This window comes from Brachypodium distachyon, chromosome 5, assembly GCF_000005505.3.
Source record: "Brachypodium distachyon strain Bd21 chromosome 5, Brachypodium_distachyon_v3.0, whole genome shotgun sequence".
Lineage (NCBI taxonomy): Eukaryota > Viridiplantae > Streptophyta > Magnoliopsida > Poales > Poaceae > Brachypodium > Brachypodium distachyon.
Genome location: NC_016135.3, coordinates 14,790,668 through 14,810,782, shown reverse-complemented (window position 1 = coordinate 14,810,782; position 20,115 = coordinate 14,790,668). Strand labels below are relative to the sequence as shown.

General features: G+C 48.2%; 5 protein-coding genes and 1 non-coding gene across 7 annotated transcripts; 4 read left to right on the top strand and 2 right to left on the bottom strand.

The window, feature by feature from the left end:
* Window positions 1-982: 982 nt before the first annotated feature.
* On the top strand, window positions 983-2,047 carry LOC100825471 (23.2 kDa heat shock protein). The gene has a single exon (XM_003579781.3). It carries the CDS (start codon window positions 1,155-1,157, stop codon window positions 1,809-1,811), a length of 657 nt encoding a protein of 218 aa, XP_003579829.1. The 5' UTR covers window positions 983-1,154; the 3' UTR covers window positions 1,812-2,047.
* A 4,235-nt stretch (window positions 2,048-6,282) lies between these two features.
* LOC100825165 lies at window positions 6,283-7,071 on the bottom strand. The gene is made up of 2 exons (XM_003579780.4): window positions 6,743-7,071; window positions 6,283-6,660 (listed from the first exon to the last, which is right to left on the bottom strand). The coding sequence occupies exons 1-2, from the start codon at window positions 6,943-6,945 to the stop codon at window positions 6,456-6,458; spliced, it is 408 nt and encodes a 135-aa protein (XP_003579828.1). The 5' UTR covers window positions 6,946-7,071; the 3' UTR covers window positions 6,283-6,455.
* A 1,800-nt stretch (window positions 7,072-8,871) lies between these two features.
* Window positions 8,872-9,669, top strand: LOC100824865. The gene has a single exon (XM_003579779.4). The coding sequence runs from the start codon at window positions 8,968-8,970 to the stop codon at window positions 9,517-9,519; it is 552 nt and encodes a 183-aa protein (XP_003579827.1). The 5' UTR covers window positions 8,872-8,967; the 3' UTR covers window positions 9,520-9,669.
* Window positions 9,670-13,655: 3,986 nt separating this feature from the next.
* Window positions 13,656-16,277, top strand: LOC100824249. 2 transcript variants are annotated; one of them, XM_010241648.3, is made up of 6 exons: window positions 13,656-13,795; window positions 13,873-14,105; window positions 14,674-14,815; window positions 14,896-14,997; window positions 15,482-15,555; window positions 15,723-16,277. In XM_010241648.3, exons 2-6 carry the CDS (start codon window positions 13,925-13,927, stop codon window positions 15,818-15,820), a joined length of 597 nt encoding a protein of 198 aa, XP_010239950.1. In that variant the 5' UTR covers window positions 13,656-13,795; window positions 13,873-13,924; the 3' UTR covers window positions 15,821-16,277. The 2 variants fall into 2 exon arrangements, with proteins under 2 accessions (XP_010239950.1, XP_003579825.1); XM_003579777.4 differs by having other exon boundaries at window positions 13,664-14,105.
* Window positions 16,278-16,577: 300 nt separating this feature from the next.
* TRNAA-CGC lies at window positions 16,578-16,650 on the top strand. The gene has a single exon. It is a non-coding gene; the product is annotated as a tRNA-Ala (tRNA).
* Window positions 16,651-18,030: 1,380 nt separating this feature from the next.
* On the bottom strand, window positions 18,031-20,107 carry LOC100829165 (trihelix transcription factor ASIL2). Its single transcript, XM_010241647.3, has one exon. It carries the CDS (start codon window positions 19,661-19,663, stop codon window positions 18,407-18,409), a length of 1,257 nt encoding a protein of 418 aa, XP_010239949.1. The 5' UTR covers window positions 19,664-20,107; the 3' UTR covers window positions 18,031-18,406.
* Between the last annotated feature and the right edge of the window lie 8 nt (window positions 20,108-20,115).

Here is a 20,115-nt window from a genome sequence, read left to right as displayed (position 1 = left end):
TGAATAATTTTTATTTAGTACAAAGCTAGTACTTCTTCTACTTAGGAACAGAGGTAGTATCATCTACTACCTTTTTCTTGGACACATGGAAATTGTGCTTTAATTGTATTTTTTATGTGTATTGCTTATTTTTCAAATCTCTTTCTAAATTTGATGGTCATAGAGAGCTAAATTAAAATAGGCCAAAATTCAATGAAATTTGTTTGAAATAATTCTATTAAGACTGCATGTTTCGTTTTAGTTGGATCTCCAACTTTTTGGAACGTTCGAAATTCCACTTGAACGTCCAAATATGGATCAATGCCAACAAAAACATCTCAAAACAAGATTCTAGCGCCATACCAAATGTGTCGGAAAAAGAAGAACAAATCAAAGATAGCATGCCAAAAAGTGAACCAACCCCTGGCACTGCTGCAAAAACACCATCACTGTTGTGAAAAACAGAATCTGATTTAAGCAACATGATCTAATTAAAAAAATAGAATGCCTTACATTTTTATAGCAGCAGGATCAGCATAACTTATTTTTGAAAAAAAATGGTTCTTTCTGTTTCTTCTTCTTCATTGTTTATTCATGATTTGCTATTCTTCATGGATTCCTCCTTTTTTTTCTGAATCTGATTTCTATCGGAGATATGGCGAGCCAACCAAGGCTTTCATTAGCAATCCTGCTTTTTTTTGAGAGAGAGAGGAACATTAGCAATCCTGCTAGGTGTTTGTTCCAGCCGAACGCGGCCCATTTAAGCCCATCTAACTTGTTCCACAGGCTCGGCCTACTAATTGGAAGAATGTAAGTTGGCCCACACTCAACAACGCTGGAGAACGGGACCTTCGCGAATTATCTCCCGCCATCGTCAAGCTCTCTGCTGAAGACGCCCGAAACGTCCCGATAAAGTGAAGGTCGTCGAACCTTCTCGCTCGCTCGCCACCTCTCCAACCTCCACCGCATCCCAGCTCTCCAACCCCTATAAATCAGACACCCCCCTCGCCCTCCCGTCACAATCACGGAATCACCTCTCACCAAGCAAGCAAGCAAACAAGATCGAAGGAGGAAGAACACACACTGACCCAGAAAGCGTGCGCACACAGCTAGAAAATCGTTTAACCCAGTTGCAATATCTCATTGAAGAGCATCCGTCCACGAGTTCCGTGACGATGTCGAGGCGAAATTTCCTGGTGGCCCTTGCCTGCATTGCCGCTGCGGCGGTGTCTCTGGCCGTGGCTCCAGCCGACGGCGCGATCCTGCCGTGGTTCGGCAATCGTGGTGGACGCGACGAGGCGGCGTCAGCGGCGATGGCGACGCAGGCGTTAATCCCCGACGTGGGGCTCCTGGCGGACCCGTTCCGGATCCTGGAGCACGTCCCCTTCGGCTTCGACCGCGACGACTTGGCCATGGTGTCCATGGCCCGCGTGGACTGGCGCGAGACCCCGGAGGCCCACGAGATCGTGGTGGACGTGCCGGGGATGAGGAAGGAGGACCTCAAGATCGAGGTCGAGGACAACCGGGTGCTGCGGATCAGCGGCGAGCGGCGGCGGGAGACGACCACGGAGGAAAGGAAGGGCGACCACTGGCACCGGGAGGAACGCTCCTACGGCAAGTTCTGGCGCCAGATGCGGCTCCCCGACAACGCCGACCTTGACTCCATCGCCGCCAGCCTCGAGAACGGTGTGCTTACTGTGCGGTTCCGGAAGCTGGCGCCCGACCAGATCAAGGGCCCGCGCGTGGTCGGCATCACTGGGGGAGATGATGGCTCTTCCGACAAGAAGAGTATTGGCGGTGAAGAGCGGCAGGCCAACAGAGTCGAGCTCTGAATTCTCATGTCTGAAGCCTGAACTGCGTGGAGTGCCAGCTTTTGTTTCCTTTTTTTTTTCCTTTTGAGCCGAGTGCCAGTGCTGTTGTTGCCGATATGTACACTTGTCAGTTTCGCCAACTACGTAGTGTGTTAAAAAAACAAAATGCGATGTGCAATCTACAGATGTACTCGATTACCTGTCAGCATGTAAGAGAAGTTCACTGAGGAAAATAAGAAGCTGGTTCGTGTATTAAACGTGTGCATCTTCCAAAAATAATACTAATTCATACTTGTGCTGCAAATTGAACGAGCAAGGTGAGGCATCTGCAGACATGAACATTTCCATGGGGCTTGGGGCGCTGGGCTGTGGAAGTGTGGAGGGTCCTCACCCTCGCCGCGTTCATTTTTCACATTTTATGACAAAACATGCATGAACTTGACCATTTTTAAATGGAAATTCCAAACAACGGGTCTGAATAAAATATGAGAAACTGCAAAACCGATAAAAATATGTCCTCACGGGCCTCTTCTATCGCTTCTGTTGGTCCATCATCAAGCTCGACATCCTTGCCGCCTTCTACCACCTCGCTTTTCAGCCCTCGGCCTTTATTTTCTTGCTCCCGAAGAAAGCTGCTCTCAACACCGAACACGATCTGCGTCCTATTAGTCTCATTCATTCCTTCGCTAAGCTCTTCTCCAAGGTTCTAGCTTGCCGTCTCACGCCGCTCATGGGAGACCTCATCTCGCCCGTTCAGAGCGCCTTCCTCAAGTCCCGATGCATCCACGATAATTTCTTGTTCGTCCAAAACGTCGCCCGCGCTCTCCACTGCAAAAAGAAGCCCGCCTTGCTGATGAAGCTCAATTTTGCCAAAGCTTGCGACTCCGTCTCCTGGGAATACCTGCTCGAGCTCCTCCTGCGTCTCAGCTTCCCGGCTCGATGGCGTGACTGGATTGCGCTCCTCCTCTCTACTGTGACCTCCTCTGTGTTGGTCAACGGATCGGCCGGCGACGTCATCCTTCACTGACGCGGTCTTCAGCAGGGGGACACCCCCTGTCGCCGCTGTTTTTCATCCTTGTCATCGACCCGCTGCAACGCCTCCTCCTCCGGGCTACGGAGCTCGGCGGCCTCTCCCCCTTGCCTCTTCGTGAGGCCAACATGCGCCAGCCTCTACGCCGACGATGCAATCATTTTCCTAAACCCACTGCGGCCGAACATGCAATTTCTGCTTCGTTTGCTCGATGACTTCGGCCTCGCCACCGGCCTGAGAATCAACCCCGGCAAGTGCACTGTGGCTCCCATCTGCTGCAACGGCCTCGACCTCGACGATGTTCTCCTCCCCTTCGCCGGCACGCAGGAGGCCTTTCCGCTTCGCTATCTCGGCCTCCCCCTTTCCCTCGGGCGGATCAAGGCCGTTCACTTGTAGCACATCCTTGATCGTGCCCGGGCGCAGCTTGCTGGCTGGCGGGGAAAATGGATCAACTCCGTGCTCGGCGCCCTTCCCACCTTCGCCATGACTGCGCTCAAGCTCCCCAAGTCCTTCCTCGCCTCCTTCAACAAGATCAGACGTCGCTTTCTCCGGGGCATCGGCGACAACGACAAGATCGGCGGCAAGTGCAAGATTAGTTGGACCAAGGTCTGCTCTTCGCTAGAGCATGGCGGGCTCGGCCTGGCAAACTTGGACGCCTTCGGGCATGCGCTGAGGGTTCGTTGGCTCTGGTTTGAGTGGCGCACGCCCGACAGACCATGGGTCGGCACGCCCACCCCCTGCGACGACATAGACCGCGACCTCTTTGCGGCGGCTACCCGCGTCACCATCGGCGACAGCAAGACGGCGAGCTTCTGGAACTCTAGCTGGCTCGACGGCCGTGCGCCTCGTGCCATCTTCCCTCTGTTGTTTGCCCACTCCCATCGCAAGAATCGCACAGTTGCCGACGCCATTACCGAGCATCGCTGGACCCGCGACGTGCGCCATTGCCTCTCCCAACCGATCCTTCATGAGTTCATCCATGCCTGGAGCGTGATGGCTACAATCTCTGGGCGCCCTGGGATCCCCGACTCCATCATCTGGACGATGACCTCCGACGGCTCCTACTCGACCCGGTCTGCTTACATGCTGCACTTTTTAGGCCGGCTGTCCTCTCCTATGCCGCAGGCCGTCTGGCGCGTTTGGGCCCCGCCGAACTCCAAGTTCTTTGCCTGGATCATGCTTCATGATTGCCTGTGGTGCGCCGACAGGCTGCAACGCCGAGGATGGCCCAATTGCTACTTCTGCCCTTTGTGCCGTCGCAACCTCGAGACTTCCCTGCATCTCTTCGTCGAGTGCCCCTTCTCCAGCCAGCTCTGGTGCTCCTGGCCCTCTGGAACAACTGCGGCAGCATCACCGTGGCCATCCGCGAGGCGGCCTCCATCAATTCCTTCCGCGAGCACCTTTTGGAGGTGTGTCCCCCTGAGCATAGGAAGGGAATCAGCTCCCTATTCATTCTAGTTTGTCATTCCGTTTGGCGTGAGCGTAACTCCCAGATTTTCCAAGACAAGGCTCTTCCAGTCGGCCAGCTCTCCTGCTTCATCAAAAACGAAACCCAAGCGTGGGCGTTTGCTCTCAGAAAGCTCATGTGGGAGCCTCCTTGTTTTTCTTTCCAGGCCTCCCTTCTTCTTTTCTCCTTTCTTTTTTTTTCTCTTTTCTGCCTACTGGAGTTCTTGTAAATCTCTCTACCTGCTAATATATGGAAAGCCAGCTGTTGCTGAACCTTTAAAAAAAAAATGGGTCTACATTAGAATGTCAGATCCGAATATGAATTCCAGTGTAGATGATTGTCCCCCGGCGGTTGGACCTGGATCCTCTGTCTGGTACATGGCTGGCTCCTCGGTGGCCATCGTCGGTTGTCCTGCTACTCCAAGCGATGCTGAGCATGGCCGCGCGGTGACCATGCTTGCCCGGGAGGATCCCCAGCTTCGTCTGGATGTTAATCAGCAACTCCTCGCTTGGCTAACCTGACCAACTTCCTGGCCACAATGCACACCACGCTACACCAACCAACCAGCCAGCCCGTGCGTCCGGCCATTGGACGCATTAAAACGAGTTACATGCTTCACACTGTTTCTTATTTCTTAACATTACTGATAATTTTGTATACCCTCTATTAAAGTGCTATTTTTGGACTACAAAGTGGAATTTACTCGATAGAGAAAAACAAACCAAGTTTTCAAGTATTGCCAATTCAAATACGGAGTATCAAATGATAGGGATATCAGGTAACGCTCCCCACCCCTCCAGAGTTAAGGTAAAACGTTTGGAATACATGTCAGCTTAGTTTATGACTGCAACCTATTTAGCTGAAAATACCCTCCCTTGCCCGAAAAACTTGCCCGTTCAATCTTTTGCGACAAAGATATGCAGCGTCCTAACTCTCAACCGGAAGACTTCTATCACGTTGTTGAGATGAACAATAGCAAAAGCCCTCAGGACTGAATGGAGAGAGATCTGAGTGCTGCGACAGAAAAAGACTTCAGCTACACAGGACTTCATTGGACTCCTATCACGCTGCTGACTTAAATGCTCAAGTCCTAAAGCTTGACCCTGCATCCTGCTATTGTCTAGAAATGATACATCACCCAATGTGAAAAAATAAATATATCTGAAATCCCTTTCTTCTGATGTTTTTGGAAAGCTATCACCCAATTTGTGAGCAACTAGATGAATACTCCCTCCGATCCTAAATTATTGTCGAAATATTACATGTATCTGGACGTTTTTTAAGAATAGATACATCCATATTTGGACAAATTTGAGTCAAGAATTTAGAATCAGAGGGAGTAACTCCTAACAGGAAATGTAAAATCTGTGATGTACGCAGAGGCCGAGGTTCAGAAATATCAGGACGGCAAGTACCTTGAGTCCTGGAAAAGGCCACCCCAGGGATGGATCAAGATCATTGTGGGTGGATCTTTCATCGAAGTTACTCAATAACGGTGGCTCTGGAAACTGACTAATATCCATTGTTCATTCTGCGATCAAGTCTGATGGTGACCACAGTTTGCGTAGTTTGGTTCAATTCACGTGGCATTTCCATGCCCAATTGGTAAGTGGGGCTCTCTCTCCGACCCAAGGAAGAAGATCACAAGTGGGAGTCAAGCGGGAGTCCCCTCTAGGAAGTTTCCAAAGGCTGTACGCTACTGTTGAATGGCCAAGAAGGGACTGAAACAAAGCAAACAACTCCAGTATGGCAAGATTGTGATGTAGTTTCATCCACAGAGAAATCAAAACTATACCTCTGGCTTATCAAAACTAATGTGAGGCGACGAGAGCGTTCAATACAATATACTTCAGCGCATGGTCTTGCTAGTTTTGCCAGGCTCAACGAGTGCAACAGTTTGGAGATGATTATGTAATAAAGCCATCTCTTCCCTCAAAAGGAAAGAATGCTAAGCCAGTAATATACCTGGAGACCGGCAGTTACGAACAGGAAACACACGGGAGTGAGAGGAGGCATCACGGCAACAATCCACTAAATCTGGCGTTTTATTCCACTGCAAAAGACTCAGTCGAGCTTAATAACAACGGAGCAGGTTCAGCTACAAGATACGAACCATTCATCCAAGCACTGCAATCTGCCAGAATATCCCAATCTAGGAGTGTGCAGCGCCGGGTGTGGGGGTAGGGCGCTACTCGAACTTGTAGTGCTTGTCGACCGCCTCCTCGACGTCCCAGGTGCAGCTCATGCCCTTGGGGAACACCACCAGGTCCCCCGCCGCGATCTCTACGAACCCATCCTCGCCGTCCGGGTACACCTTCACCTTCCCCTGCAGCAGGTAGCACGTCTCCTTGGCCGAGTACGTCCACGGGAACTTGCTCTGCTCGCACCCCCACCTGCAGGTGCAGCCGACATCGCATCACCAATTCACCATCAATTCGATGCCCCGCGGCCGCGGAGAGAAAGACCGGGGCTTACTTGGGCCACTGGCGGACGCCGAGCTCGGAGAGGCGGGACTCGGGCGGGTTGGTCTCCACCCTGACGCCTAGCTTCTCGGTGGCCATCGCCTCCGCCGACGCCCTAACCCTCGCCGCCGCGAACCGCCCTCTCGTGGGACTGTAGCTGAGGCTGAGGCGGCCGGTCTGGAGCTGGATCGGGGTGGCCACCGTTGGGCTCGCCATCTTGCTCCTTTGATGTAGAACAGCGGTGAATGGTGGTGATGGATTCGAAGTGACTTGGGCCGTGGGCAGCGAAGGGGAGCTTCTCGGTTTCGAGGATTCTGTTGCCAATCTGTGGCCCAGGTTTTCCTACCGGAGAGAAGAAAACGGGTAGAAAAATCTAGGCCCAGTCGTTTCTTATCTTCTCCAGCACGAAGCGCAAGGGCATGACTCCTTTTTTTCCCCCGAAAAACATGACATGACATGAATTGACTTAAATTTTGCTGAGATTAAATACAAGAAAGAAGCGAGGAGTCATACTTTTAGTCAAGAAGTCGCATGAGAGTTAATTAAGATTCAATATTTTTACCATTGTACACAATAACATGCAACACTAACAAATCATTTAGAATCGGCTTAAATAAACTCTTTGTGTATGCATTATTTTACGGTCAACTCTAAGTGACATGGAGAGCCAAGAACGATTCTGCAAATCTAGATGTCCTCACAGTCTCGACTCTCGATCCTCTTCCCCCGCATTCAGCTTTCCTGTGAATATTATGTTGCCGGTTTGTAATAATCTATGTTTACCAATGTAACGCCCCAGCGTCACGTGGCAGCTCTCTAGGCTTCAAGAATGGTCCCACGGACCAACACATGTCTTTCCAGCGTATTTTGTTCTCACTGCGCTTCCGGGAGAAACTTCCTCAAATTGGTCTCAACCAAGCACGCTTAATTTTGACGTTCGTTTCGGATGGGCTCCCAAAAAAGAAGGTATACCTTGTTGATATGAGTATTCTATCAATCATATTAAGCCGTAGGCCGGTGTGTCACAACCAATTACGGAGTCAGCATTTTGTATGTGTTAAAGTTGTACATATAAGTTTCCTAAAAGTGTATGTATATTTAGACTCTCAATGTCTAATTGGTTGTTCTATACTCAGTCGAACTTATTTTTCTACATATTCTCTGACCAGGTTTGAAGTTGCAGAACCGTGTTGTGCTAAATTATTTCAAGATATATTGTGAAATCGTACACACAAAACTAGAAAAAATAGTTGGTTAACCAAATAATTCAAATGGCAAAAAAATCATGGTGGGGTACACAGGATAATGAGAATCCATCGCCATACCAACAATAACTTCAAATATTGTCTTTCTATTGGATGATGCGAGGTGGAGCTGCAAAGAGACCACAAAAGGATTAAATAAATTTAACAATTAGTTCCATAAAAAATATGAGAGGGGTGCCAACTAATAAGTTATCATTCTCGTTTATTTTATTTATAAAAGAGAAAACATACATATTTTATTCCCAACTTATCAAAAACTACATAAATGGTTCCTTATTTTTTTTTGTTGGTATACCTTTATCCTCAACCGTTGAAACCAGACACAAATAGTCTCTCACTCCTTTAGTCCTTCTGAAACGGTATCATCCGAGATGTCATGGTTTTGGTTTTGGAATTATCGTGCTAGCCTGGCAACTTGTCATCATTCCAATATTTAGCCTATGAGTCGGTTTGTTTCTTCCAAAAATAAATATCCGAGACAATGTCACAATTTTCGAGAACAAAACCATGACACGATGGTACTATTACTCCGTCGCATGAGGTGGGGAATCATTGGCCTTGGTATTCGCTTTTTGATAGTTCGAGACGAGAATTAGACCGAAAAAAAAGAGTCATTTGTGTATTTTTCTACAAGTTAGAGTATATACTTTTCTCAAACTAAAAATGCATAGAGAAAATGACACAAGTTAGGGTACATTAATGACCAGTTATGTTACGAGAAATGTTGATAAAACATGATGAATCCGTCGTCATGCTATTGGCCCTTAAATGCCCCACCATTAAAAGAACCATTTATAAGTAATCAATGTATATCCACCCGCACAAGCTAGATCACCCTCCCATTATTTATTCCCTTTGCCCACAACATCTGCATAATAAACGCACCAAAAACCAAGGTTTGCTTCATCGGTACTCCATACAAGTAGACAACACAAGCCATCAAAGAGATCGAAGCGAATTAGAGCGCACGAAAATGGCAAAGCGGGTTCCGTTCTCCCTCCTCCTCGTCCTCCTGGTCGGCGGCTTCCACGCGGCGACCGCCTCCGTGGAGGAGACGTGCGCGAGCGCCACGGCGAAGCACAAGGACCTGGAATCCTTCTGCGTGACGACGCTCCAGGCGGCGCCCGGGAGCGCCACCGCGGACGCGCACGGGCTGGCCGTGATCGCCACGAACCTGACGCTGGCCAACTACACGGAGGCCGTGGCCACGATCAAGGACCTGCAGCGGCGCGGGGGATGGCCGGAGCCCGCGCAGGCGGCGCTGGCCACGTGCCGGCAGCGGTACCTCGAGGCGCAGAACGTGGTGCACAGCGCCATCCACGCGCTGGCCACGGGGCAGAAGCAGGCCTACGTGGCCGACATGGGCGTCGTCAGGAAGGCCCCCGTGGACTGCCAGGGCGCGTTCGGCAAAATTGGGGGCGGCGCTGCGGCCGCGGCGGAGAAGGAGGGCTCGCTGCTGCTCAAGGTGAACGATGACGCCCAAGCCCTGACCACCCTGGACGTGCTCATCGTTCTGTCGTTGTAGCAGAGCAGGGGGAGGGTACACATGAGAACTTGCCGTGCGCGGCATTAGACAGATCCATCGATGGAGAAGAAATAATCGAATGTGTGATTTGAGCTCTCTGTGTGTCTATTTGTGTGGTTAATTTTCAGTTTGATGTTGCGATTTCGATCAGTGATACTGCCATGCCATGGATGAGATGCGGCGAACTATAGTATTCTGCAGACTGCAGGTAAATCGCACGAGCTGTTACTACTGACGAGCTCATACTGCACGCGACGCAAGCGTTTCAGCCGATCACGGCAGAAGACAGGTGTACAGGCACAGATCCCGTGAAGCTAAAATCCAACAATACATTGATACGAACAATTTTGTCATCTTCTGCCTGCATTGTCTGTCTCCTCTGTATTTTCTCTATCCGAATTCTTTCCTAGCGTCAGAAATTTGCTTTGCTGACTAGAACTGGAGGCCCACTGGACCAGCCATTCCACTCAGAGTATGGAGCTGGGTGGGCCTGAGCCCCAACAGCGTCTGAAACTCAGGGTCGTTTGGAACAAAGGTTTTGCGTAGGATTTTCACTGTAAATAGATTCCACGTGAATGGGTTCCTTTGGACCGTTTGGAACAAAGCATAGGAAAATAGAATTTCTATAAAACACTGTTCCTGCCCCATGGATTCGCAGGAAATAAAACATCTACTTCCAGCTCATTTTTTTCTCACGTGGGAACAAGCTAGGCAATCAAATTTGGTGTATTTCTTCGTTGCACACGCCCGGCCAGACGTACATTACCGTAGGCTAGAAGCTTTGATTTAGCAAGAGAAAACATCTTTTGCATGGATCTGGTTAATTAGACTTTCTGATTACTAGCTAAATATTGTTGTTTGGATCTGGTTAATTAGACTTTATGATTACTGGCTAATGAGGCCTAGTCTATACTATTTGTTGGAGAATACAATGCAAACTTCTAGAGTGTTCTCAATATTACAAGAAAGAAGACATTACTATGGAATACTCTAGAATGTGAAATAAATAAAAGTAGGAACCTTCTAGTATTTAGATATGTATGAGGATTTGTTTACAAGTTTTGGAATACTCTAGAATAGGAGATCAATAAATTAAAAAGAGGGAACCTTCTAGTAGCTAGATATTTAGGTAGAAGTGTGTGGAAGGTTTTAGATACTTGTATCAATGGCTATGATCTTGACACATGTCAAAGATCCAATGCCCATGTAGCCCTATAAATAGAGGCCCTTGCCTCATGCCTAGTAGCAGAGAACAAGAAGGTGAAGAAGGTGGAGAACAAGGTGTGAGCAAGAGTAAGGTGTGTATGCTAGTATTCATAAATCAATATATTAGTATTTTGTTCATATAAGTCTCCCGGTTAGGCCTAGTTATTTCTAAGTACTTAGTGCGTTTAAGTTGTGATTTAACGTGAGCGGATTCGCCCGGAATCACAACGGTCTTGTTTCAACGTGAGTGGCATAGCCGTCCGGATTCAAGACTTGCTTTAACGTGAGTGGCTCTGCCGCCCGGAAGCTTGCACTAAATAAGTAGAAATAAAAAGGAACTAACCAACAACACCCTCTAGTAGTTGGTATAGGTGAATAGGCCCTCTCGTAGTGGGTTAGGTCCACCTCAAAAACCCTTCAGTTTGGTATCAGAGCAAGGCGGTCCGGCACTGTCATTTGGAGGAAGAGTTGTGAGCATGGGGTGCTTACATTGTTCGGTGCAACAAGAAGGCGCTGAGGGGAGATTCTGCCGGTGCACAGTCTGGGACTGTGAAGCTGGTCCGGGACCAAAGCTTACTTGACGCTGGGCGCAAGTCACCATGGCGGATCTTGCTAGCTCAAGCAGCGGGATCAGGAAGCTTAATAGCCACAACTATGGCTATTGGCAGACCTGCATGGAGTCCTACCTACAAGGTCAGGACTTATGGGAGGTCGTTGCGGGCACTGAAGCATTTCCTTCAGAAAATGCCGATGCCTTGCGGAAATGGAAGATCAAGGCAGGGAAGGCCATGTTCGTACTGAAGATGACCATCGAAGAGGATCTATTGGAGCACATCCGTGATGAGAAGACACCTAAGGAGGCCTGGGAGACTTTGGCGAAGCTATTCTCGAGGAAGAATGAAGCGCGGCTCCAGCTCTTGGAAAATGAACTCACAGGTATCTCACAAGGCAATCTATCTATCAGTCAGTTCTTTTCGAAGGTGAAGTTTATTTGCCGTGAGATATCCCAACTTGCCCCGGATGAGAAGGTGAGCGAGGCTCGGATGAAGAGAATCATCATCCATGGTCTTAGACCCGAATATAATGGGTTTATGACTGCGGTGATGGGATGGCCTACTCCACCGTTAGTAGTGGAGTTGGAGAATTTATTAGTAAATCAAGAGGAGCTAGCCAAGAAGATGGGGAGCATCACCATAAAGGAAGAAGAGGAGGCACTTTTCACAAAGAAGAAGAGCCCATACCAAAAACAATGGAAGCCCAAGCCTAAGTGGACAGAAGGTGGGAAAGAACATACAAGGGAGGGAAGCAACTCTTCAGGGGGAGACCAACGAGAAAGAGAAGGTCCAAAATGGAACGAGAAGAATTCATGGAGGCCAAGTAATGGATGCTTCAATTGTGGCAAAGCAGGTCACTTTGCTCGAGAATGCCGATTTCCAAGGAGGTCAAATGATGGATGCTCCAATTGTGGTAAGAAAGGTCACCTTACTCGAGAATGTCGATTTCCAAGAAGGCGCTATGAAGGGAATGTGGCCACCACAAAGGAGAAAGAGAAAATCACTCTAGAAGCATCCATGAGTGAAGAAGAATGGGACGCCGAAGCTGGATACTCTCAAGAGGTTGACAAAGAAGACTTGGAGGAAGACATGGAGGTACCAGCCCTTGCAATGGATGAAGAGGAGTTGGAGGGAGACATGGAGCCACCGGTCTTTGCAACAGATGAAAAAGAGTTGGAGGAGGAGGACATGGAGGTGCCAGCTCTTGCAGCAATCAAGGATCCAAAAATCAAGTACAAAGATGATTGGATCGTTGATTCTGGGTGCTCCAACCATATGATTAATGATGACAACAAGTTGCAAGACATGACCGAGTACAAGGGAGGAAAAATGGTGTTGACAGCTAACAACTCCAAGCTATCAATCTCGCATGTTGGAAAGACAACCGTTCCAAGGTATGGCCCTCAACAGTTCCAACTTGAGAGAGTCTATCATGTCCCGGGCTTGAAGAAGAATCTGTTGTCAGTATCTCAACTGACAGCAGAAGGGAAGTATGTTCTTTTTGGACCACAAGAAGTAGCAATATTCAGAAGGCTCAAGGTGATCGGCACACCTATTATGGAAGGGAAAAGGAGAGACTCGCTCTTTGTGCTCTCTGCTGAGTCAGCATACGTAGACAAGACTCGGAAGAATGAGACAGCTGATCTTTGGCATGCGCGGCTTGGGCACGTCAGCTACCACAAGTTAAAAGAGACGATGGGGAAGCACGTAGTGAAGGGGCTTCCAGATCTAGATATCCATACATACACGGTCTGTGCTGGATGTCAGTATGGCAAGGCCCATCAATTGCCATATAAGGAGTCGCAGCATCAGTCAAAGGTACCTTTGGAGCTCATACACTCAGATGTATTTGGCCCAGTCAAGCAAATATCAGTTGGAGGCATGAGATACATGGTGACCTTCATCGACGACTTCTCAAGGTACGTTTGGGTATACTTTATGAAAGAGAAGTCTGAAACCTTTATGAAATTTAAGGAGTTTAAGGATATGATAGAAGGTGAATTCGAGTATAAGACGCAATGCCTACGCACTGATAATGGAAGAGAATATTTATCCAAGGAGTTCACCGTCTATCTTAACAGAAACAAGATAAAAAGACAGTTAACTTGCCCCAGTACTCCACACTATCAATGTTTGTGCACTATAAATTTGCCATCTTTTTTTCTTTGCTCAATTCCTATCCTTTTTCCTGTTCCTGTGTTCCAAATGAGTTTTTTCTTCAATCCTATGTTTCTAGTTTCTATAGGATTCGAGATGTATGCCACGTGAAATCCTGTATTTTTCCTGTCCTGACCTTTGTTCCAAACAGGGCCTGAATTGGAGGAAATTCGAGATCAACTCGGCCTATTGTTGGTCCCGCAGACCCGCACCGCACTCGCGATTCGCGAACCACTTCGAAGCCAAATTCAAATCCCTTGCGCTCTCACGCGGTCACCGGCCAAACACCTGCCATCGTCTCCTCCCCCGGAAGCACCGGCGGCGCACAAACGACGGCGAAGCGAGGCAGCGAGCATACGGTAACCAACGTCCTCCCTCCCTAGTCCCCGTCGGACCTACGGACCCCATCAGACCCCATCCCATCTCTCTTCTCCAGTTCGCGGCTTGTTGAAGCGACAGAGGTTAGGGTTTCGGCCGTCGCCTCCCCGATGGGGGCAGATGCTGGTAGACGGGTGGAGGTTGCTAACCTCCTTGCCCTCGCCGACGACCTCGTCGGGGTGCTCCGCGGCAGCAAGGACGGCGAAGCCCTCGCGCAGGCCTGTGACGGGGCGCGGTTGCTGCGTTCCGCCTGCCGCTCCGAGTCCGGCGACCTCGAGCTCCAAGTAAAAGGTTTAGTCCCTTCTGCGCTGTTGAAATTTCGCTTCGTGCGTCTCGGTACTCCCCGTCTGATTAAGTGTTCATGTTCAGTTCGGAGGATTTAGGGTAATGTGCTCGATCCCACTGTTAATTTGAGTACGCATGGTAGAATATTGCATAAAAGGACTTATTTTTAAATTAAAAGGGCGTAAGGCAAACCAGAATCAGAGTAAATCATCTACTCCCTCCGGCCGGAATTACTTGTCACTGGTTTAGTACAACTTTTTATTAAATGACTAGTAATATGGGTCGGAGGGAGTAAACTACTTCAAGGGAGTTTTCAACTAGAATAGCATTGCAACACTTGCATACCTAAAGGACTGAAGTAATACTTTACAACCATTTGTTCATTTTCCTCAAAAAAAAAACCATTTGTTCAGGCACCTGTTATGCAAACGAAATACGGAGTACAAAAATTGCGTGAGTGGTGTGCAAAAAACTTAACGATTTACTGTTTGACAATAAATTTTGAGGGTTCAAACATTTTTTTAACAACGGAGAAATATTGCCATCTTAATGAAATGCTTCTTTTGCACAATAGAGTATCAGGAAAAAATAAACTCCTTGGAGGAAAAGTTGGACAAAGCAACAGCTGAAACAGTTACTGATGAAAAACTGAGCGCGCTGCAAAATGAGATGGAAGAGAAACTCCAGAATGAGCAACAGCTTCGCCAAGACTTAAGATAAGTTCCTAGTGGAGCATCGGCAACATCTGAAATGTTGCACTAAGTTGGATTGCTAACTCAATTCTTGGTGTTAACACAGCAATAAGTAAGGAGCTTGATAGCCTAGACCTTCAAAGAGCTTCTATAGAAGAAAGGAGAGGCGCTGTCAAGAAGAAGGAGAAAGACATGCTGAAGGCACAGTAAGTCAATAATTGTTCTCTTTGTTATGATTACATGTCACTGCATTTTCCTTTAGTAATTGTACACAGACCATCAGTGAGAAAACTACATGGGTGATGACTTTAATGAGGAAGTCTCATCTTGTCAAACTGACTGTACCATATAACTAGTAGTAGGATGTCCATTGCCAATAAGAAGTTCTGCGTGGTAATGCATTTGATATTCGTCATTATATGAGATCGGGATTCAAGTCATATCTACAATTGTGATTTGTTACTGAATTTTGAATTTAGATAATGGTACTCCTTTATCTTTCCTCTGACCTCTTTCTTCCATTGATCTCCAGTCGTTGACTTTCAGAGATTCTCCAGCACAATTTAGTGCAAATCCCCCTCAATATTTAGATGAATGATGCCTAATTTAATATCAAATGGGATTCTGCAGTGTTGCTTATGCTGGTTATCATATTTCTCACTTAAGTTGACCCACTACATTTTTGTGCAGAAGTATGCTTTCCATGTGTGTGTCAGTTACAAATATCATGCCAGATTTTGAAGATCAGGATAAGATATCTGGATGTATCCTTTCAATATGTTACTATTTTTTTTCTACTCAAGGAGATCAGTTCCTACCTATGCACATTAAATACACCACTATTCTGCTGTTTTCTCTTTGCATTTCAGTATTTCACTAGTACCTTTGTCTTATAGCCAATAAAATTGTGTTGATCCTTAGTTTTGATAAGATATTGTTGATAAGAACAGGAAAAAGATAGAGAAGTTCGAGTTTGAGAAGACAACACTACCAGTTGAGATCTGCAATAAGCTTTGGGAAATGATTTAGAGCCAGCTACCCGCAGACTATAGTTATTGTACGACAGCAGCAATTTCATTTGTACACTATTGTGCAAGGTGAACCTCCCACCAATTGAGAAGAATGCAACTCACTCAGTTGCTCCTAATGACAGTTTTATGACACCATGTTCTTTTCTTGGCAAACAGACTAGCCCATGTCTGTCCTCGATTTGGGTTCGGTTTGGTGCGCCGATCTTCCACCAACTTTAGTTTGAGAAGCCAAGTTTATATTAGCAGTTGCTACACTGTGTGTGTTGTACCTGTTGGGCCTGTACAATGGTGTGTAAGTTTGCCCAGTTATTTTTGTTGGCTGTGTTTCACACTTTTTCTTGACGTTTCTTACTACTTGTGTTGCATGTTCTGTAAAATGATGTTAAAATCTGATGATCATCACCTATTCATTTGCCACGTGCAGAACTAAGTGAAATGCTATGATATTGTTTCTATTGTAATGTCTTTGTTTTTCAATAACTATGGTACTGTATGTAATGCATGATTCGGAGTAGCAATTAATCAGCTGTATCTATCAACTAAAAAATGAAGATTTTTTGAAAATCCTTCAATCCAAAGAAGGGAGACTAAAAATTTGCTATCTCAAAAAACTAACGTGGTTTGCGTGAGGTATAGGCACATCACATATGGACATGTGGTTATTGAGTGTTAGCAGTCGGAAGAGTTGATTTCCAATGTGACACATGATATGCGTACTGAGTTTATAAAAATTGGCGCTGCCTTCCAATAAACATGGGGACGTAGCTCATATGGTAGAGCGCTCGCTTCGCATGCGAGAGGCACGGGGTTCGATTCCCCGCGTCTCCATTGTCATTTTCTGAATTGCTTCCTTACATCATATTTTGCCAAGACCATCATGCCTGTTCATGAACTAATCGTTTAACTACTCCGACGTGCTCTGTTTTCGACAAATAGACTGTGATACTTTAACCAACTAGAGCAGCTTATAATGGATGCATGGCAAACTACTAACATGTTCTGTTTTCCACAAATTCTGGATCTACATCGAGGTAGTTGTTGAGCCGTAATGTGCTGCTTTCTCAGCTCCAGCTGAGGCCAGGCGGCACTAGCAGTAGTAATCCTTGAATTCTTCTTTGTTTTCTGGCTTGTTCAATCAATAAAACTGGAGGACTTTCGTTTTATGTGTTGACGGATTTTAATTGTAATCTGCAATTCTTCTGTTTGGCACACACTTATGAATATGGCATACATAATCATGTTATGAGATCTAAGCTAGAAATGATCTAGAACTCACACACATGGAGACTTCTGTGTCTAGCAATTGGGCAAGAACCCAACAACCATTGGCTGTTTGGTTGTCCTTGGAAAAATAAAGGTATACGAGACAGTATGTACCTTATAATTTCAATTATGATGCTTAAATCTTCAGGTTGCCACAAGCAGAACCTGTAGCTTAGATATTGAAAAGAGGCAGTACTAGCTAGGACAGAAGATTATACATCATCAGATAAAGGAGCCAAAATAAACTTATAACGCACACTTGTTCCTGCAAGATAAAACAGGTAACTTGGCTTAAATTTTGGTCATCCATTAGTTGACCAACTTTGGCAAGAAAAATGAGCTAGAATTGATAAAACATTGGTAATTTGGTATGCCAAAAAGTTGACCACCATCTTAGCAAACACCAAATTTTGGTTAGAAAATTAGTAAGGAAGACTTTGGACACCATCCAAAGAGCACAAGCCGCAAAGCAAACAGGCCAACGTTGCTCGCTTGGACTGACTGGCTCTCCTGGAAAGAAAGCAACATGTTTGCTTTGTGTAGGTAGTGACATCGTCATATGGGTCACTCAGCCACGCCAAATGCAGAAACAAACAGGCAAGGAATCACTTCCCAGAGCAATTAGATTCCTAGGTTACCTGTGTTTCTTTTCCACGCAGAAGAACCTTTCCCTTTTTATGATTAATAATTGATGGACGTTAATTGATTGCACTTGCACAAATCGTTCAGATTCAAGTTAAAAAAGGATCCTTCAGATTCTGCACACACCCGCTACCAAGGCATAGCACGCGGCACCACCTGAACCTGATCCTGAAAGAGCAAACCTCACGTACTCCAGACTTCACATTCTACAAAAGGCAAAGCACAACAGCGTGTGCAATCTTCATAAAACATACTAAACATTGGTGACTTCAACCAGTCCTAGCGAACAGTTTTAACGCATAGTTCAGGGTGCTGATGCTTTAACACAGACTGCAAGCACTGGCACAGCCTTACATGTCACAACCTTTAGGAAAGATTTCACAATTCTTGGCACAAATGAGATCAGATCAGAGAAAGGTTCTTGTAACGGGCAGAAAGAAACATGAAAGTATGTGGCTAACACATGGTACAGGTAGAGTGAGCTTATCATAACTACGCCTACTAATTAATAATACTCCTACTGCTCACTTAGATAAACAGTTGCCGATAATGTACTGCCTAGACATAGTTTCTGCTTGCATTCGATATAAGATAGGTTGCTCAACTCTAGGGCAATACCAATACAAATTCTTCAATGACCACAATGAGCCACCAGCGCCATGGTTTCTTATTCAGTGCATCACTGGCTCTCTTCTTCATCGCCCTCGTCCTCCTCCTCTTCATCATCGCTCTGCTCACCATCATTGGCAGCTGCAGAAGCAGCAAAATTATTGTCATGGTATTGATAATGTGGCCGTGGGGCAGGGCGATGCTGATGATGTTGGTGCCTGCTAGACTCGCTAATGTGGTAGCGGCCATGGTGATTGCTGCTCGTCCTGACAGTAGGAACCGATGTCTTTCTCCTACTGGTGGGATCTGGAATCGATGCGATTCTCCTAGATGAACCACCAACAATGGTGGCACCAGCCAGGGAAGCCGCGGCAGCCAGAGAGTTGTGCTTCTTGGCCTGCGACAGCTCCCTCTGCGTGTTGAGGAAGAACTGTACACGCTGCGATTCCAGCTCACGCGCAAAGTCCAGGCGCCGGCGTTCCATCTCCGTAGCCTGCTCCAGCTTCGCTGTCTCCATGCGTTCATATGCCTCGCCGAAGCGCCGTATCGCCTGCGCTAGCTCCCGCAGGCCCTGCACGCGGTCATTGCCGCTGCTGCCGTCCCCACGACCTTCGTCTGTCCTCCTCCTCTTCCCGTTCGCCACCGGGAGCACCGGCTCTGGCGGGAACCCATCCGAAGACTCGGACGACGCTGACGGCTCCGGAGACGGCGCCCTCTGCTTGACAGGCGCCGCCGCGGGCATAAGGGGCGTGCGGCTGCGCTTGGGAAAGCCGGCACGCAGCGCTGTGGGCACCGGGTTCCTTCCGTTAGGATGGGCGGATGGCTTCTGGTTGTAGGTGGGCGCAAGGAGCACGTCGAGTCGGTCGTAGAACTGCCAGGACGAGACCGGCTTGGCCCTCTCGATCTTGTACTTCTTCTTGAGCGTGTCGATGCGGTTCTTGCACTGGATGTCGGACTTGGCGGCCTTGGAGTAGCTCTCGCGGGCGGAGACGGAGTCGGCGACCTCCTGCCACTGGGGGTGGCGGAGGCTGCCGCGGCCGAGCGCGACGAAGCGCTCCCCCCATGCGTCGATGAGCGCGGAGGTGGCGCCCTCGCTCCACGCGTCCTCCCTCCCACCGCCGCCGCCGCCGCCGCCGCCGTGGCTGGGATAGACCCCGTGCTTCTGGATCGGGAGCGCGAGCGTCATGAGGCCGCCGCCGGGCGGGGCGGAGGCGACCGTGACGGGGTCGGCGACGGGGAGCGCGGAGGCGACCGGGAGCGGGGAGGAGGAGGTCGGCGAGGGCGTGGGCGACGGGGAGACGTCCCCGTGCACGTCGTCGTCGTCCATGGGCGCCGCGGATCTGGGAGGGATCGGATCGGGGATCTGAGGGGAAATCGAGGAGACCCGATCTGGTTTGGGGTCGATGGTGGTGGAGCGGCGGTGCCGGCGGTGCTTTGAGGAGGGGGGGAATCCGGTTGGGGCTCGGCGGGGCGGGTTGACTTGGGCCAGGCCGGAACGAGGATGGGCTCAGGCGGGTCGGGTCGGAGAAAGCGGCCGGCGGTGGGGTGGGGATATTTTTGGGCTTCCTGGAGCCTGACGCGTCGGCCGGCAGGCAGGAAGGAAGACCGTTCGCCACTTTCCACCCATTGGCATTGCATTGCATTGCATCGCTGGGAGGAGTCGGAATCGAGTCTCCTCTCCTGTCCGGCCGGAAAACCAACGCGCAGCACTTCTGAATTCTGATGGATACTGAGCGGCACGAGGAATTGTATTTTCCGACTTCCGACTTTCCGTGTGGT

Excerpts from the sequence above, each read along its gene's own strand:
- LOC100825471 (XM_003579781.3), top strand. The coding sequence starts at position 1,155 with ATGTCGAGGCGAAATTTCCTGGTGGCCCTTGCCTGCATTGCCGCTGCG.
- LOC100825165 (XM_003579780.4), bottom strand. The coding sequence starts at position 6,945 with ATGGCGAGCCCAACGGTGGCCACCCCGATCCAGCTCCAGACCGGCCGC. Across the intron at positions 6,661-6,742 it reads GGCGTCCGCCAGTGGCCCAA|GTGGGGGTGCGAGCAGAGCA; the intron begins GTAAGCCCCGGT and ends CTGCACCTGCAG.
- LOC100824865 (XM_003579779.4), top strand. The coding sequence starts at position 8,968 with ATGGCAAAGCGGGTTCCGTTCTCCCTCCTCCTCGTCCTCCTGGTCGGC.
- LOC100824249 (XM_010241648.3), top strand. The coding sequence starts at position 13,925 with ATGGGGGCAGATGCTGGTAGACGGGTGGAGGTTGCTAACCTCCTTGCC. Across the intron at positions 14,106-14,673 it reads CCTCGAGCTCCAAGTAAAAG|AGTATCAGGAAAAAATAAAC; the intron begins GTTTAGTCCCTT and ends TTTGCACAATAG. Across the intron at positions 15,556-15,722 it reads TCAGGATAAGATATCTGGAT|ATATTGTTGATAAGAACAGG; the intron begins GTATCCTTTCAA and ends AGTTTTGATAAG.
- LOC100829165 (XM_010241647.3), bottom strand. The coding sequence starts at position 19,663 with ATGGACGACGACGACGTGCACGGGGACGTCTCCCCGTCGCCCACGCCC.